The 20,274-nt window shown below is 35.8% G+C and overlaps 1 protein-coding gene across 4 annotated transcripts in view; it reads right to left on the minus strand.

The window, feature by feature from the left end:
* The window catches only part of LOC144977016 (calbindin-32-like), a 149,132-nt gene that overhangs the window by 34,455 nt on the left and 94,403 nt on the right, over positions 1-20,274 (minus strand). For all 4 annotated transcript variants that reach the window (XR_013646222.1, XR_013646221.1, XM_078921708.1 and 1 more), the window contains exon 6: positions 14,647-14,703. Coding sequence is in view for 2 of the 4 variants with exons in the window: in XM_078921708.1 (XP_078777834.1) it covers positions 14,647-14,703 (57 nt within the window). In the remaining 2 variants the exon portion in view is untranslated. The remainder of the gene's footprint in view (positions 1-14,646; positions 14,704-20,274) is intronic.

The following is a 20,274-nucleotide window of genomic DNA, read 5'->3' on the forward strand; positions in this document are numbered from 1 at the left end:
GAAGATGAAGTCAAAGAGAGAATTGAAAAAGCTAGACATATCTTCATTGTCCTAAGATAAATTATAATAATAACAAATGATAATGATAATGTCATTTATTTTTATAGCGGCTGTCCAATACAATGTAGCTCTAGGCGCACAATCTACATGTCATTCTATCATTAAAAAATAAATAAAAATAAAAAAATAAAAAAGTAAATACATAAATAAATAAAGCTAGAGTGCAGATTAAATGCAGAGAATTCCACACTGTTGGAGCTGCCCAATATAAGGTTCTGTCTTTGAATTTTGTGTTTTCCCTTTTTGTGGTTTGCAAAAGATGCTGATCACATCTTAAATTCCGAGATGGGATATAATCATTAATAAAATCCCTCAGATAAAAAGGCGAGCAACCGTTTTGTGAGTTAAAGCATAGCAATTGCAATTTTATAATAAATTCTAGCTTTAACACCCAACTAGTGGAGGCTATTGTGTACCTACTCTTTTTTTTTTCTTTAAAACAATTCCTGCGGCTTGGTTTCGTAAAAGCTGTAATTTCTTTATAAATTTATCAGGCAGATTAAAAAGTAATGAATTACAATAGTCAAGTCCAGAAAAGATAAAAGAAGAGACTAGGAGACAGCGTGGCTCAGCGGTACGGTCTTCGCTTCGTACTCGAAAGGTACCGCGTTCGATCACCCGCCGCTGCGCTGTGCGCAAGTCACCTCGCCCTAGCTCAATTTGCGGCGCTGCACTGCGGCTGACGCCTGGGTTATTTTCCCTTGTTTTCCCTTGGAATAGACCCTAGAGAAAAATTTCCCCTATGGGATGAATAAAGGGAATGTTCTTATTTTTATTATTTTTACTATAAATGTTTGAATGGCCCTTGGTTTAAAATATTTGACAATTGAGCAACTTTTCATCATTCAAGATAAAGAATTTTGCAAAGATGGGATACATGTTTTTTCGTAGACAAATTACAATCTAAATAAATATAGAATCCAACTGCATTATCCACTCATAATCAGGATATTCAATGCAAATTTTACACCAATCCTTTTAAAAAAACAAACACCCCTTCCTCCCAAACACTAACACAAAACCCCAACAAAAAACAAAAAAAAAAAAAAAAAAAAAAAAAAAAAACAAAAAAAAAAAAAAAAAAAAAAAACAACAAACAAACAAAAAAAAAACAAAAAAACAAAAACAAACAAATAAAAATAGAAACAAAGCAAAACAAAACAAAAGAAAACAAACCGATCAAAAATAAAATTCAAGATTTTTTCAAGAAATGCCTACGTTCTATCTTGCAGATCAAATGGACCGAATAAATATCTGTGAAGTGTAGAGGAAAGCCAACCAGCAACCAGTAGCCAACAAGAGAAGAGGTATCAAAAAGGAAATGGCGTTGGATTGGAAACTCCCTATGAAAGAAGTCATCAACTGTAACAAGAAAGTCTCTAGTGGCAGAAGAAAGGTCGGAAGACCCAAAGGAAACTTTGAAACCATCCGTAACCAGAGAAATGGAGGGGTAGAGGAGGGGGGGGGGGAGCCAGGACTGCTATGGCCGCAACTGAGGAAGATGAAATAGAACCATATGCGCTGGAAGAGTGTCCCTGCACGAACCAGGAGGAATGAGTAAGTTGCATATCAAAAATAAGAAGAAAGTGTAACGTCACAATATTGGTCAGAAGCTTCATAGTATTAGAAATTAATCAGAACAACGACAACGCTTCTTTATACTACGGTGGACCAAATCAATCCAGTACGACGAGATTTAATGTGTGTTAAATGGTTTTCATACGGCATTTCGTCGACGTGTACAATCAGTGATCGGAAACCTGTGGACTTAATTATGGTCGTGTTGTGAGTCCAAGACTGCACCGCGACACCATGGCAACGCCCTGCATGGAAGATCAACAAAAGGGATCCCAGTAGTCCAACCAGACTTTTGATTCGTTGATAATCGGTAGAAACGCTCTTACGGCTCACTTGATAACAGTTTACGTTGCACTAGAATAAGAATTTGACTGTTTACTCATTCAACAAAATCTGATACCACCGTTGAGTCCCATCACCATGCAGCGCTGCACAAGATGCCCCACGTTTTCCCGCCCGTTTTGTATCTGATGGAAGATGGTGACGCCGTCAGAAACTATTGATGCGAAGTGACCACAATGATTCATTTTGACCCGTAATTACGAGAGCTTGAATTTTTATCTCACAACCTCGGAGTTTTAACACCATCCCCCATCACAGACAAGACAGACCATTTTAAACAGAGAAATGTAGATTGAACTTTTGAACAATACTTACTTAGCTTCTAAACAATTCTGGCTTAAAACCGATTTCTTCTTCTTCTTCTTCTTCTTCTTCTTCTTCTTCTTCTTCTTCTTCTTCTTCTTCTTCTTCTTCTTCTTCTTCTTCTTCTTCTTCTTCTTCTTCTTCTTCTTCTTTATTATTATTATTATTATTATTATTATTATTATTATTATTATTATTATTATTATTATTATTATTATTATTATTATTATTATTAAGAAGATTTAATTGCCACTTATTTGAAAATTCATATCTCTTATCTCTACTATCTACAATCTATCTATCTATCTATCTATCTATCTATCTATCCATCTATCTATATATCTATCTATCTATCTATCTACCTACCTACCTATCTACCTATCTATCTATCCATCTATCCATCTGTCTATCGATCTATCTATCCATCTATCCATCTATCTATCGATCTATCTATCTATTCTATCTATCTATCTATCTATATATATCTATCTATCTATCTATCTACCTACCTATCTACCTACCTACCTATCTATCTATCTATCTATCTATCTTTCTATCTATCTATCTATCTATCTATCTATCTATCTATCTATCTATCTATCTATCTATCTATCTATCTATCTACCTACCTACATATCCACCTACCTATATAACTATTCGTATATTCTTTTATCTGTCTACACTATCTATCCACCCATTATATTCCTATTTCAAAGAATCTGGTATCGACCAGGGGACTGTCACTATCAGGTCCGTAGGCCCATTATTATGGAAATAGTGAAGACCTGAAGTGGTCTCCGGAGTGGAAATGCTGGCATTCAATGTTTTGGTATCATGGGCATGCTAGTGACGTACTTTGGAAAAAATAAGACATTAAAAAATTTTGGCCACAGAACTCTTCCTTAAAATTTCAATCGATTAAAATGGCCCTTATCTTGTCAAAAAACTCATAAACTGGGACTTCCTTAAAATACCAGGTTTTAGAGTTTTGGACAAGATGAGGACCACTTTAATTGATCAATATTTGAAAGACGAGTTTTATGGTCAAAATCTAAAATGTGTTTCTTTCTCCGGAGTATGGCAGGCTACTACTTCTATGCATAGGTCATGATGGTCCAAAACAGAAAAAAAGGAGCTGCGAATTCCAGGATTTAACTATGTCGAAAATATCCTGCTTTTGACTTGAAATTCAAGGCTCTTTTTTCAATTCAAAATTAAGACATAAACAGCTTTTAAAAAAGATATTTTCATCCTGTTGAAAATTAGATTATTGAAAAAAATCCTGATTTTGGACTTTAAATTTAGATTTTTTCCGAATTTAAAAATGAAAAAAAATACCCCGACACATCTACGTAAAAGAAAATGTTATCATTTCAAAAATTAATCTATTAAGAAATCATGATTTTGAGTTAAAACCATCTCTTAGAAAGTATTTTTATCGATTGTATTTGTAAAATTCCAATAATTATTCCTTCTACAATAAAGGGATAGGAATATTAGTTCATAAAATTATTCGTATATTGAGCTTGATGCAAGAGGACATTGAGACAATAAAAATTGAAAACGTTTCTAATGGTAATTAATAAAAAATATACTAAACATCTGATAACATTTTGATTATTAATATCATATATTGCTTACATCAATAAGCGTTTATTTATCCATAATCCAATTAATTTTCTAGTGTCTTAGATGATGATCTGATTCCATGCAATTTGAACTCACCCTTTAAGCTCTAGTTTTTTGTTTAATTGTGTACGACTCTTATACACTGTTTGACACCGTTGCCCATATTATTATGCTGTAGTCCAGTGAATTCAAGTTAGGACTCACTGAAGACTATTTAGCCTTTACAAATATGATTTCTGAGTCGCATTGAAAACTATATAACATTGTTAGAAAAAAAAAACCCAACTTATTTTATAATCCATCCCGAAAGGTTATTGGTTTTCAATAAGACGGGGCAACTTTCTAAACTCGCAACATCACGCTGCGAAAAACAATACGAAAGTTTGGACACTTCGATATTGTAATTTTTATACGACATTGGTATAACCGGCATAGTTTCTCAACCAATTGTGGATTTTCTGTCAAACTTGGCAAGTATTAAACTACAAGAATGTTCTAGGTGCGAGTAGCTTTTCGAATGTTTCTGATTTCTTCTTCATTATGAAACAGCCTCGTACTTTTTTCAGTTTTCTTTTCTCGCATCCTATATGACATAAAATTGCGAAAACAATCTTTGACGTCATACCCCGAGTTTACCTTAGTAGGATAAGGAAATGTGATTTAAGAGCCTTTCCAAGGACTAAACTATGCCCGACCCTTTGGATGACTCGAACCTGTGACCTACAGGTCACCAATCCAGTTTGCTACCAATAGACCACAACACCACACACTCAACATTCAAATGTATTTCCATATGCCTGTGACACGTCAATTGAAATGTAGGAAAGTGGCATTATATTTGTTCTCCTTTCCTGATTTAAGTATGAAATGGACGTTGGTTCTATAGGGTTTGCTGGAGGAATAAATGACGCATTGAGAGGCTCATGGAGCATGGCGATATAAATGATATTTAATCATGTTTTATGTGAAGTTTCTCAATAATTGTAAACTGTAAAAAAAATTAAATTTGGCGTCAAAATTGAAATTTATGTAGGATTGAACCTGATGAAGATTAAAAAAGTCAACATTATCAGAGTCACGAAATCACATAATTCTATTTTAGATATTCAGAGACTATTAAAATTATTCACTCTTCCCTACATGAAAGCATTTAACCAGTTAATTGCCATACTCTGGAAATACGCGAATTTAAAATTTGGCCAGGAAATTCGTCCTTCAAATATCGAGTTTTCTGGCCAAAATTCTAATTCAGTGTTTTTCCAGAGTATGGTAATTAATTGGTTAATTCTACCGAAATTTATTTAAATTCGATAAAAGAAATGTTTTTGTGTCAAGTTCACCCGGATTAAAAACTGGAATGAGTCCGTTGGTCATAGTTATATGATGTGGTTGTATTATTAATTTATATATTTATATGATTATCTATCTATCTATCTATCTATCTATCTATCTATCTATCTATCTATCTATCTATCTATCTATCTATCTATCTATCTGTCTGTCATAAAGAACAACCTGGTGGCTATTACAAATCCTGAAGACCAAACACCGACACGAACATCTTGGACTTCCCACATTGATAGTTTCATCCCCCTGACATCCACCAAAGACCTCTGAAAATTCTCATTTCACCCCAGAACCATCACAGATTGGAACAGTTTACCACGGGAAGTTACATCTGCCCCCCCCCCCCCCCTGTAGGTTTATTTATGGAGCTTCTACTCGTAGACGACTGATGAATTTTCAACTTAATATTATTGTTCATGTCATGATTTTCATGTGTGAAGCTGGACATTGAAGGGAAATTCAGATTCGGATCCAGATTATATAGAATTTTTTTTTGTAGGGCCATTAGATTTTTTAATCAGTTTTGCGGCTCTGTTTTGAATAGTTTGCAAACGTGTCAATTTGGATGGCACTTCGAAAAGCAACGAATTACAGTAGTCAAACCTGCTGGTTACTATCGCATGAACGATAATGTGTGTGGTACTCTCATGAAGAAGATGTCGAATTTTACCAATATTTCTTAAGTGATAAAAAGTTGGCAAGTTTTTGTAATCTCATTCTGCATTGAAGCATCAGAATCAAAGAATGCGCCAATATTTCATTGTGTCGCAGTTTGTCCTATATACAAATTTGAGTTGCCTATCAGCCTATATCCATTTATCAATAATTTATTTATTCATTCATTTACTTATTGTACAAGTACAGAATTTCCAGTCACATCCCATTACGGTGATTGAAAATGTAAAATTCCAGATACTCCTGCAAAAAGGCCAGTTATCTTTGCGTCACCCAGTACGACATCTCATCAGCCAAAGTGTAATTGTATTCCACCCAAGGGCCAGACCGATAATGTCCTTTGAATTTTTAATTCTACAAATTCCACAGAAAGACCCCGTGTCATTTGACACCAATTCTGGATTCTGCTAAATTCTAACAAAACATATTTATTTATATTTTGGACAGGAAACTTTTACTTCAAAAATCGATTAATTAAAATTACCCTGGACTTACCAAAAAGTCTCAAACCTGCGACTTGAAGCTTTAGGATTTAAGACTTTGATGAAGTCTCATTTTTGATATTCTAATTATATTTTGAGGGTCATTTTGATAGACCAATATTTGAAATAAAATGTTAAAGCCAAAATGAAAGTAAATGATGTCTGGAAGTTGGGCAAATGATTCAATGTATTATTTCCACTCGAATGACATTCTCATTTTTCAATAACAACACAATTTTATGATCAACTAACAGTAGGAACTTTTATAGCTTTGTGGTCGAGTATGTTACTTGGCTTGCGACTAGAGGGTCGAGGTTGATGGTTCGAGACTCTCTTAAAGATCCAGGTTACTGATGAGTTATATTGACAATAGCAATAGCTTGATAACCTCAGGACATGACGCGAATCTATCGCAACCCCCCCCCCCCCCCCCCCCCAAAAAAAAAAACAAAAACAAAAAAACAAACAAAAACAAACAAAAAAAAAACAACAAAAAACAAAAACAAAATAAAAACACAAAAAACCCATTTAAAAAACACCAAACCCCCTCCCCTCCCCCTCGAACAAACAAAAAAAAAAACCCCAAAAAAAACCCCTACTTTAGTCACATTTTCTCACTTCGATCAAGCGTAAAATACGTATCACCGTTTTCTAGGTCGTAAAGAAATTAATGCCAGAAGGCTCATGGAGCCTGAATTTATCACAGTTTGATCAGTGTGAAACGCACTAAAAACAGTAAAATTTGTTTGCAACCCGTTTGATAGGACGAACGTTTTTAGGAAAGTACTTTTCGCTAGATCTGACAGGCCTAACTACACAGTCATTATAAGTTGGATTGGGAGGGGTTCAGTAAAAAGTATGTATCGAATGTACCGGGGTTTAACCCTTTATTTACCAGCCAGTTTCAGAATTTTCCCCAACATTTCACACCCACCCAAACAAAAATAGAACTTTCTTACTCAAACAGAATAGCAACAAATACATTCTATGCATAATATTATCAGCAAAATGAAGTCTAAAACACATGGTGACGTCTTTATATCATAATAAAACACATTTCTTTAAATTGTGTGATTTACAAAAGAAATCAGAATGATAAAAGTGCTGGTTGGATCGTAACGAATGTGACAATTTTCCTATGGTTGGTAAGGAGAGGGTTAATATTGCTCCATTCTTTGCTTGTTATGGGTGTGCTTGATTATTGAGCTACCAGGAAACCCTGATGCAGCAAAACCGATATACTTTTCAGAGAATCGTGAATTGTATTCCAATAAATGACAAAAAATGTTTTGATATTGGAAACGAGTCTAAAATAAAGTGCTTGTCGGGAAATTCCCAAAAGACTAATGTAATATTGAATGATGCACACAGCGTGTGTGTGTGCGTGTGTGTGTGTGTGTCTAGGGTGGGTGTGTTTGTTTGTGTGTGTGTGTGATAAAGAGAAAGAAAGAAAGAGAGAGAGAGAGAGAGAGAGAGAGAGAGAGAGAGAGAGAGAGAGAGAGAGAGAGAGAGAGAGAGAAGAAGAAGACAATTTCTGAAAATTCTCAAGTGTATCCTCATCTCTCCCAGTTCAATCAACCGGGAATTCCCACAATGGTGTTATGTTGCACAGAACATGTCAGACAGACCTGAATTATTTTGTTGAACTGAGAAAAACTATCTAGTCGAAATTGTCATTCCTTGGAAAGAAACATAATGTTCCACATGTGGCCTCTTCCTCCCCTTGATCCCCTTTTTCCGCCTCCCCCTCTTCTTCTTTTTCTTATTTGTAGGTGAATATGTATCACTGTGAATGCATTAATGCAATATTTAATGCACTCTTTAGATAGAGAAAGTTGAGAGGTTCGCCACAAACAGACGTTTCTTCAAAAAGCAACGTGTCGATTTCTTCAGCTCCCGTCTACATCAAATTATTTTCAGTATGATATTTTGGCAATTTTTTTCACAGGTAGAGCAGTTCAAAATTGAGGTAAAATCATGGAATTTTAAAAAAAATTGGAAACTGCTTTCAGACTTGACCCCATCCAGGGTCCAGTTGTCTTTTTGGGTGCATCACTCCAGAGGAACATTTTGATAAGTCCCAATATTGCTAAACAGTCTGACTCCAGCCGGTAAGTTATTCCATAACCGTGATGATTTTTTGGGGTGTTTTTTTTTCTGGTATTTTTCTTTCTTGCTTTTTCTGGCATTGTTTCATATACCCTTTTGTCAGATTTTTTTTCTTACACCAGTGCCTGTTCTCTAATTTGTCACTTGGGAAAATGAGTTACAACCATTGTCCACATTAGATGGAGAAACATTAAAGATTTGACATCCTAACTGTGGTTTGTGCTTCATATTACTACATTATATATGGATCTCAATGAAGTCATTTTATCCTTTGAACAAGGATGTAATTTCTGCCCAAATTTGCGCTTTATTGAAATAACTATCCAACTCTTTTACGTGGGCGTATGCTTTGACATCAATAAGAAAGCATTCATTTGTAACTCATCCATTGCATTATTTTTTTCATTTTCAATTTGTTTTGTTGATTTCATTTTGTGGTTCAAAAACTGAACAATCGTAGTCCGACATTTTTTCAACGAGGGTTTTAGACAACATTTCTATTAATTGATTTTGTGCAGTATGCAGTGTTTTGTTTAAGAGAGACTAGAGCGGATTATGCCTTTTTTACATTCACATTTATTGCTTAATTAATTGTTTCTTTTAGATTTATTTTATGAATGATTTTTTTTATTACTGCTAAAATTTTGCGTTTGAGTTTTTAAACTTGGAATTTCATCCCAAAAAAACAAACAAAACAAAAGCCATTCTTTATGTTTCCCTTCAATGGCACAATGTCAAAAGATTATTTTTTTCCCCTGGGATTTCCGGCGCTTGCGAGGAGATCTGAATTCAACATCTATCTCAAAGCTAAAAATGTACAGATAACCTTCCCGAAGCGTTTTCCATCTATCTACCTCGAATGTCTGGAGCAATACATTCAGAATGTGTTGTGAGTCCAATTAACGCGTTTGTCATCGATTATGGAGGTCAACTCATATGTCAATGATATTTCAGAGGACTTTATGATTTCAACTTACAAATCAAATAAAACATAGAACCACTGAGACACTTGTCCCATATCAGTAGATCCTAACAATTATTACTCAGTCACTGATCAAGGGACTGAAGTAGGTAAAATACGCATTTATTCAATCAGTTATGTACAGAACTTGCATGTTTAATGTTTGTTTGTGATATTGTAAGAAAGACTTTACAATGAAAGCGGGGACTCGTTTGAAAAATATAATTATCAAATTTTCTTCTGAGGTGTAGTGGTGACGCATCTGACAGGTAATCATGGGGTCTGAGGTTCGATCTCCAGTCGTTACAGGCTGATTTTTTATGATGATTTTTTACTTGCATTTTGCTTTTGCACTGTCTTCTACTGTTTCATAATAAAAGGGATCTGGCTTCAGAAAAAGACTGTAACTCTGAAATCATAGCGCTATAAAAATGTTTGCTTCAATACGTGCGGACCAAGACTGTAACTATGAATCACAGCGCTACAAATATCATATACATTAATACGCGCGGACCAAGACTGTAACCCTGAACGACAACGTTACAAGTATCATAGGCATTAACACATGCGGACCAAGGCTGTAACTCTGAACCATATCGCTACAAGTATCCTTCCTATACATCAATATGAAACCAAGTTCAGTATTGCTAATGGAAACTCTTAACCACGCTTAAAACACAAACATTGACCGTGATGAAACTCACAATATCGACATAAGAACTTCAAAAAGATTGCCCTTTTTGAGCTTGAGAGCTCGAAGAGCCGAGATTTATGCATTGATTTTGTCTCAAGTGGAAATGGAGCTCACTTCGATGGCTGAGCGGTGCCGGTTATTTATTGGTATTGGCATTTCCAGTTTACACCATGCATTTTTTACCTGACAGAAAAAAGGCGACAAAAAAAACAAAAAAAACAAACAAAAACAAAACAAAACAAAAAAAAAAAACAAAAAAAAAAAACCTAAACTGTTGACGGTAGTATGCATCTGTCTGTAAACAACGTTGGCACTGAATATATCGCAAATTATAGCATTAAAGCAAGGTGCGTATGTTTGCAGGTCTGATATCCGAGCGCAATTATGGGCCCAATTTAACATTTTTTTATTGGACAACTTTTTGCGTTGATTTGAGAGTATTTCCATGATAACAATTAGACCATAACTATTTGGGTTATCAGACCTGCAATTAAGTACACGTCGCATTAAACCAAAGCAAGTAAAACAGCTCCAAACCATAACAAAATACTAAATCCGGAAAGGTTCGGGCTCAAAACAGTGAAAACGGTAATACTTCACGTTAAATCATAGATTGATATCATTTGTTCATTACTTGTTACACTTCACGGCCTCTAGCAAATTCATCTATAGATAATACAGTAATAAAACTAAAAAAACTGGGACTTGATGATCCGTACTGGTAGATATTTGAAGAAAGAGTTTTCTAGACAGAATCTTTGTATCGTTTATTTTCAGAGTAATGCGTATGGCAGTGTAGTCTTGTAACACTTAAAAAAACAACTAATTATTGTCATCCTGTTGTGCATGATCGTAGCAGCACCGCCATCAAAGCAACACATGTCCTATTCGGATTACATTTTAATTACATTTTTATCCATTAAGAACTAAAGATAAAAATCTTGTGATTTGTCGAACAATGAAATGTTATACGGCCTTGACATCGGTGTTAATAGATAGTTCAAAGATGACGTCATTCAGGCCTTTGTTATTGTTTTTGCCATCCGCGTTTGTGAGTTGTTCTCACTAAACTGTATTAACCAGACTATAAAAGTTCATGGTTACACAGAGTTTGTGTGTTGATCCGTTATACTTCCGGATGGCAATGTTGTGAACTCCTTGGCCAAGCGCATTCTATCTATAGACACATAGATAACCACCCTTCTCGGACAGTTCTCATAATGTAAACAATGACAGTGATTAGTGAACATAGCAAACTACCCAGGTTTTACTATGGATTTTATTATGTGTCTGAGTAAAATACCCATTGTTCTACCGCTTGATCAAGAGAACCAACACAGAAAACTATGTGTTAACTTAAACGGTTATAATATGATGGAGGAAATCGTGTGATAGTTAGTCACCCATTTGGCTTTATAAAAACAATAACAACGACCAGAGAGAGAGAGAGAGAGAGAGAGAGAGAGAGAGAGAGAGAGAGAGAGAGAGGTCGATTTCATTCAATGTATTGTTTATAAACAATCAACTATGTTTGTCCGAGCACGTGTGAAGATGTGTCACAAATTTCATGCTTTATTTAGTCGAAAATCTACTGGTTAATTGGTCTTTTTGCAAAAAAAAAAAAAAAATCTTCCCTGATTACCAGGTCAATTCCGATCTCCATTGCAAAACATTAGGTGAAAAGAAAGAACTGGATAGGACTATTGTCTGTAGAAAAGTTCTTTCCAGTGGCGTGGGGCCATTGGATCGAATGGTGCCAGGCACCGCACCAATCTTTTAAAAAATCATTAACAGCATAATTTAATTAAAAATAAAACAGAAATTTTAACTCCACTGTCTTTCGCCAACTCGCCAACAACATACTGCCTTTTTAGTCTCCACTCTATTCAAGATTCCGAGTCACGCACTGCGCCGACTCGTGTGTTGGTGACATCACTCCGCGAAGTAGTGACTAAATCAAACACCGTGGTGCAAAACAATCCGAGCTCCAATTAATGCTATATCCATTAGTATCGCGACAGCTGATTGAGCGAGAAACTAGGTCGAATTATACTATCTTCAAATAGCGGAAAACCCCTCGACTTGTGTCAGGATCTGAGAGCTCCACTGTTGGACTGGGGGGATGCGCCAAATAGGTTCAAAGTTCAAAAACGTTTATTTTAGGCAATTGCCAATGTAGGGTAACTTCGGCCATCCAAAATATTACATTAACTGTCAAAAACACTGATCATTGTCAAGTTTATTTGAAAGCAGCAAAGAAAAACATCATAAAACTTTAAAATATGACATATCAAACCCCCCACCTCTTTTTCACGATTATTGAATAAAGTAATTCTTTGCAACGAAGCATTGTGGACGAATTTACCAACATTTTTCTTGCTTGTAGTGCCGAGTTGATGGTTACGTGTGTATGAGTGTTTATTTGTGTGTGTGTGTGTGTCTGTGCGTGTGTATTTGTGTCAGTCAGAGAAAGAAACCGAAGACTGTCAACAGTTATACTTTTGGTGTGTTTTTAGATTTTTAAGTACTCAAGTGGAGTGATTTTTTCTTTGTGATGCTTTAAGATCTGAATCTACCTTTTATTTGTGCAATCATTAATCGTATTCCACTGATTTCCATTATTTGAGATATACTTTGAAGTTTTGTTTTGTTAAACAATGAATTGCAATGAATCAAGTTGACTCTTTACTTCACCGACCGTTTGGGAGATTGACACTAGATGACAAATTAGAAATAAAAAGACTAGTTCCTCACCAACCAACTGATTTTGAATTAACACAGGTGTGGAAATCTCGAAAACGCTCTTTTTCAGTGACATGGTATGACAGGCATGAATGGCTCACAGTTAGTTTAGTCTTTTGTTTTTATTGTCTACTTTTTACAGATACAACAAACACTGACAAATCATGGACATCTATAGGCTATAGTGACCTTAACCACTTCCATCGTATTTCTTAACCTCCTGAACGTTGTTTTAGCACCCTTAAAAGAGTGACATTTTTTTGTTGCGAAATTCAATTAAACAGGAGCGGTTAAATTCATTAATGATTCTGTCAATTCACAAAGCTGAAATAGATGCCATTCCAGATTTCAAAAAACACATTATAAAAAGATTTGCAGAGATGAAACATCGCAGTGCAGATTTTTTTTTACAAGTACTAAAAGTAAGTAATTTCTGTCATAGGTTTTTTTTTCTCTTTTGATTTACATTTATAACATATTGATTGCATTATCTACCAAATCCAATCCTTTAAATGGTGGACAAAGAATAATTACAAAGACCTTTTCATACGGGACTTGTATCTCAGTGTTGTGGCTTGTTGTTTTCATGAATTATTTGTTTTTTGTAAGTTTTGTCCACTCGTAGAAACCATCGACCCTCCCCCACCCTTCCATAAAAGAGAGTTTTTAATATGTCGTGCTCTCTCCTCTTAACCGTGTTCACTGTATTAGAATTTTTTTTCTAATAATCATGGCACCACCATATGCCGTCAATACGCCACGCCGCTGGTTCTTTCAACCGGATCTAACACATCTAGTTACCCAATCTTTGCTGGATGTACAGATACGTTTTTAAAACAACAAAACAAAACTCGACTGTACTTGTGGTTGATCCCGGTCAATTAGTTTGTGAGATGAGTACTCTAACACATGAGCTATCATTGGGACCTCTTTACATTCACAGAGCCACTATTAGGATGACAATGACAACAAAAAAACCCGGTTTAAGAGTTGCCATCGTTGAGTTATAGCCTGACACTGAAACCCAAAAAGACTGATTTTTTGACGTCATTATTAGGTTTTTACACCGCCTAGTGAGTTGTCGTTAGTCGTGCTCATGGAAACAAGCGGTCCCATTGATTGAACTATTGAATATAACTCAAGATTTGTTTTCTTTTGTGGCCAAAGACTTTTGAGGTGTTTTGACATCATTTTTTGGTCAGTGTTAACGATGGCTACGGTTTAAGGGGGTTCCGATAGCTCAGTTGGTAGAACATTGGCTTCACACGCAAAGGGACCAATACCGATCTGGGGTGAGGTCGAGATTTTTTTTCTGATCCCCCACCCTGTCTAACCAGCAGTGATTGGGTAGCTGGGTTTGTTAGATCTGGCGGAATGTACTTTGCTTTAGACTCGCGTCTATCCACAAAAAAAAAGCAGCAATTGCTCTTACCCTTTTCGTTTCACGATATAGATAGTATGCGCTTGGCTAAAAAGCTCACAACATTGCCACCCGGAAGTATAACGGACCAACACACAAAACTATGTAACCTTGAACGTTTATAGTCTGTGGTTAATACAGTTTCGTGATAATTACTCATAAACGCGGATGGCTAAAACAATAACAAAGACCTGAGTGACGTCACCTTCATTCTATCTATAGAAATCGGGATAAACAACGGCTCCATGGGCCTAAAGGCTATGGATGACATTTTACGATCCTTTATTCTTGTTTTAAAACTTACCTTCAACTCATCTCCCTCTATGTATCCACTGTGATCCTCGTCATATTTACGCCATGTCTAGATTGCAAGGAGAAATAAAAGATGAAGACATGAATAAATTATAATCAACAGATTTTGCTTTCAGGTTGAGAAAGGCTGATCAGTTTAGGTTTTAAAAAAAAGTGAAAGTTAGTGAATGATACATTTTTGAGGTGTTTGTCACAGTTTAAAGTTTTGTCAGCTACAAAAGATTGGACCATAGTTGAAAGGTCAAATAGTATAGATTAGTTTTATTATAAAAAAAAAACAAAAACAAACTAACAACGACAACAAAAGAAAAGAAAAGAAAACACAAAAAACAAAACAAATATAAACATACAAAATACAAAAAAAAAAAACAAAAAACAAAAACAAAAACAAAAAAAAAAAAAACAAAACACACACACACACATACACACACACAAAACAAAGGAAAACCAACACCAGAAACTCGGCCACAGCGCTGTGCAAGGGGTCGAAAAATGAGTGAGCAGGCACTGCTGTAAGATAGCGGTCTGGAAAGTGTGTGAAACAATGCTAGACAATCTAGCAAGATAGAAAAATACAAGAACCCCCCCCCCCCCCCCCCGCCAAAAAAACCCCCAAAAACAAAAAAAAAACAAATAAACAAACAAACAAACAAAAAAAACAAACAAAAACAGCCTAGTTCGACTGGGGATCGAACCCCAGATCTCCTGATTACCGGTTAGACGTGCTACCATTATATCAATTATGTTACCCAATAGTTGGAACGATTTTAATGCCTATATTCTTCAGAGGGTACGCGTTTTCGCTGTGAACCCTCGCTTGCATCACAAATCACAAACATCGAACACGAGAGTATCAAATTAAGAGATTAGGAAGCAGGCACCAGAGAAAGATAAAGATCTGAACAAGTGTGTAGGCAGGTATAAAATGTGCCAGACAAAGCAAGAAAGAAAATACAAGAAGAAAAAAACATCCCAAAAAATCAGTCTTCCTCCGGCCAGTCGAGGTAGACTGATTTTTTGTGATGTTTTTTTTTCTTGTATTTTTCTTTCTTGCTTTGTCTGGCACCTTTCATACACCCTTGTTCAGATCTTTATCTGAACACGAAAGGACGGGGAAGAAGACATTAGAGTAGCTCCATTTTTATTTTTGAAAATTTCAAAGTGAACAATTAAGGAGTCGGCACTGCTGCTGTATGATAGAGATCTGAAAAAGTGAGGGTGAAGATCGGGTAACTTCTGTGGTGTAATGGTAGCACGTCAGCTCGGCAATCAGGAGAAGTGAGGCATTTTAAAGTGACGTTATTGCAAAACCAAATCAAAATGGAAGAGATAAATCTCTTGGAATCTTTATACGGTCGATTTGGTACCTTTGTTGAATTGGGAAAGCCCCTCTTGGGATTACGCTACCGGACGAAACTTGATAACTGATTAAAACTAAATATGATATTATTTTCCTTAGCTTTTTTTTTCAAACATAGATTAGTTTTGTTCTCATTCGGTCTCACACAATAATATAGTGGAGTGAATGGTTTGAATCCATTGTCGGAGTCACGTCTTTTTCCTTGATCAAGAAATTTAATCTCAATTACCCACTTTGAGATGGACCCGAAATTCAAATTTACCTTTTTTTGGGGATGATTTTTCTTTCTCTTCTTCTTCTTCTTCTTCTTCTTCTTCTTCTTCTTCTTCTTCTTCTTCTTCTTCTTCTTCTTCTTCTTCTTCTTCTTCTTCTTCTTCTTCTTCTTCTCCTCCTCCTCCTCCTCCTCCTCCTCCTCCTCCTCCTCCTCCTACTCCTCTTCTTCTTCTTCTTCTTCTTCTTCTTCTTCTTCTTCTTCTTCTTCGTCTTCTTCTTCCATATAACTATACATAAGGAGAAAAATAAACAGCAAATCTCGCAGAATGTAATTGACTGTCGGTAAATTTACATATCTTTCCTAAGTACGTGACTACAGTCAGTTCGGACCAACACTAATTTGTAAAGTGCCCGGAGTCAGTATGTATTGGAAGGGATACAGTATGATTGTATTATTTACAAAGAATTTCACAAGTAACATTGATCTAATATTATATTATTTTCATCAAATATAATATCTTATATATATATTGCAATTTTCTCCGGCAACAATGACAAATCTATTGAAAAATGAATTAAAAACAATGTGCTTCTCAAATGGAAATTTGTCTTGAGGATCTCGCTCTTAAACAGAGACAGAATTTAACCCTGTTTTAAAAAAGACATTGTGTAAGCCGCAGAGTAGCATCGCAAAGTCAGCAATTGGAATGGGGGGGGGGGGGGGGGGGGGGGGGGGGGAGAGAGAGAAAAGAAGAAATAATGCCCTTTGGCTGTAACAAGAGTGCTTTATGCACTCACCCATCTTGCTTCATTTCACTCCCCTCTCCCAAATGTTTTGAGATTGTCATTGTGTCTAAAGGGCATTTTCCTAAATAAGCTTTTATTTTGGAGCAAAGCAGTCTTAACCGTGGATTTATGGTTAAAATGGTCAGATATATGAACTTTTAGGTTTTCGAAGTGTATCAAAACTATATTCACTGGCATAAATGGCTATTGTGCGGCTATGTGGTTAGGGGTATGACGTTAGCCTTCGGACGGGAAGGTCGAAGATTCAAGTCCCGCTCTGAGAGGAGCATAGCTCTTTACACAAATATTTCTCACCGTATTAGGTGTAAAATGAGAACCTGGCCGTTAATGCATTGTGTCTGTCGAAAATCTTATTTTTTTGGTAGTATCGCCTAACAATTTGCTGTTTATTTTTCTCCTTATTTATAGTTATATGGAAGAAGAAGAAGAAGAAGAAGTAGAAGAAGAAGAAGAGTAGGAGGGGGAGGAGGAGGAGGAGGAGGAGGAGGAGGAGGAGGAGGAGGAGGAGGAGGCGCCTAACAATTTCGTCCTAAATGTTATGTGTTGCTGTTGGTTAGGGACCCCTTGTAAAGCACTTTGAGCACATTTAGTGGATATTGCTCTATATAAATGCTCTAGTTTTGGTTTATACAACATCTATTGAGTCAACCCTAGTGTTACAAATTTCAGCATTGACGTCATCCCGGCTTCAGGCGACGGGTCACATGTATTATTTGTTTGTTTGTTTGTCTGTTTGTGTTTAGGGGTTTTGCTTGCAATACTTCAATGCCATTTCAGGACTTCATATCGTGTGACGTTCAAAAGATGTCCCAGGTTTAAGACGTTTGTTAAAAGCCCAGCGTTAAGGGGGGGGGGGTGACATTAAAAATGATGAATGTTGACCCAGTTTGCTAAAAATTAGATCTTGGTGGAATGTTGTCATGTGACCATTTGTCTGCATAAAACATTGCATGCTGAGAACTTCATCTTCAGTTTTTTCGACTCAAAAAAACGTATTTTCTGACCCATGGTATGGTTAAATCCTGCCCATTTTTAATTTCAGTGGATTGATTTCATGAAAGACTATCAAATAGTCTTTATAACTAAGTAAAGGCAAAAACATATCAATGAAAAGTAAAAACTCTCCTCTATCTTCAACAACCAATCAATTTGTTCTTAATTATGTCATGTGGTCACAATCCAATCAGAGAGCGAGAGGAGAGTTTTTCCCTAAACTCGTTTACTTTGACTTTTAAATGCGTTTTTCTCAAAACTCCCTCAGTTTTCAACCAATCTTCTACAAATGAGTGTCATACAAATACGCACGTCCTCTAGGAGCCGGATTTTTGAAAAAAAATAAATTATGAGTAATTTTAAATTATGTAACTTTTTTTCAAGGGGAATAATCAAGTAATAACTTTGAACTTAATTTTTAAAGTTTCTAATTAAAAAATAAAAAAGCGGGCTTCTAGGGCCTCTTTATTTTCCTTTTATCTACCTCTGGCCAAAATATTATGGCAATCGGTTGATAAACAAAAAAGCCTTTGACTTGTTAAGATGTGTTGTTTATTTTCCAATATGGCGTCTTTTCTATAGTAACGGGCAACTTTTTTCGAAAAAAAATTATATGCAATCATCCTTTCCAAACATATACATTATGACTGTGCATAGAAATTTAGGATATTTCATCAAATAAAATAAAAAATGACCCTTTAGTGTCGCTCCCCCCCCCCCCCCTTAAGACTTTCCGACAACCTGGAGATCATGTTTATCGATATATAATATAATGTATGCGTTTGATGGACAAAACACCTCATTTCGTGTTCTGGACAAAATGGAAACGGTATTAGTAAAAAAAAATAGTAGGTCTTCAGAGCCATCAGGCCAATGGAGCAGGAGTTTATCCCGGTTTCTGTAGCGTTAAACAGACAGTAACGGTTGACTGTTGCTCTTTTTGGATAGAGTGATAGTTTCCGAAAAGTTTAACAGAGGCGGCGAGGCGGGCGGTAACAGCCTAGACTGCAACCGGGGTCCGTCCGGTCCCTTTGTTAGTAGGATGAGTGCTCTACCAACTGAGCTATCGAGACTCCAATTAACCAGTTAACAGTCGTACTCTGGAAAAACTCGTATCTAAAAATTTGGCCAGAAACTCGTCCTTTATATACCGATCGATTTAAATGACCCTGATCTCGGCAAACACTCTTAAACCTGGAACTTCGCGAAGTCTCAGGTTTGAGAGTTTTTACCAAGATGAGGGTCATTTTAAACGATTGATGTTTGCAGGACGAGTTTTCTGGCCAAATTTTTAAATAAGAGTTTTTCCAGTGTACGGCAGTTAACTGGTTAATCACCAAAAGCCATATATCGGTAGCTTTGAGGAAATATTTGATCTGCAAAATGTATGGGATCAATCCATAATATCATTAATGTGTAAGAGAAAGAATAAAAATGGAATTGATCAAAACAAACTGGTAACGTTAATCAAGTTCCATGGGGCAACAAAGAATCCTCTATTTTTCTAATTTCACGAAGGATAAATACTGCAGTATCTGAAAAAAAACCTAAACCAAACACATTTTAAATATTTTGGCTAGAAAACTTGTGGTTCAAATATCTATAACTATTAAAATGAGACGCATCTTGTGAAAAACTCTCAAACCCGGAACGTCCTTTAAAGAATCCCTTATAGTCATAAGTTTGAGAGTTTTTGACAAGATGAGGGATTTTCTAATCGGTGGGATGTTAGAAGGCCAAGTTTTCTGGCCAAAAGGTTAATGATTTGCTTTTCAGAATACGGCAAAATTATAATTCTAGTTTTTTGTGTGCAATATTAACACTAATCTGTAGCTATTTCCTAATATTTATGTTATGTCCAACCTAAACAAAAACAAAACAAATTTGGAGAGGCTAAGATTTGCATTGATTTTTAGTTTTATTCGTATGCCATATTAGCGCCAAAATGAAATAACAAAAAAAAAAAAAAGTAAAAAAGAAATAATAACATCAAATGAAATTTAACAAAATAAAGGAAACACAATGGGTTGCTAATAGAATTTTAGATCTCAATTTTGTCTGTGATTGTGAACTCTAGTCAGAACTGTCAGTCAGATTAACCAATTTATGACAATTGAAACACTTCAATACAATATTCTGACAAAGGACATAATCTTTTTCATCCTCCACCTCCTCCTCCTCCTCGCCCTCCCCCTCCTCCTCCTCCTCCTCCTCCTCCTCCTCCTCCTCTTCTTCTTCTTCTTTTGC

Source organism: Berghia stephanieae, chromosome 7 (assembly GCF_034508935.2).
Source record: "Berghia stephanieae isolate SIO BIC M18660-M18661 chromosome 7, UCSD_Bste_1.3, whole genome shotgun sequence".
In the NCBI taxonomy this organism is placed as follows: domain Eukaryota; kingdom Metazoa; phylum Mollusca; class Gastropoda; order Nudibranchia; family Aeolidiidae; genus Berghia; species Berghia stephanieae.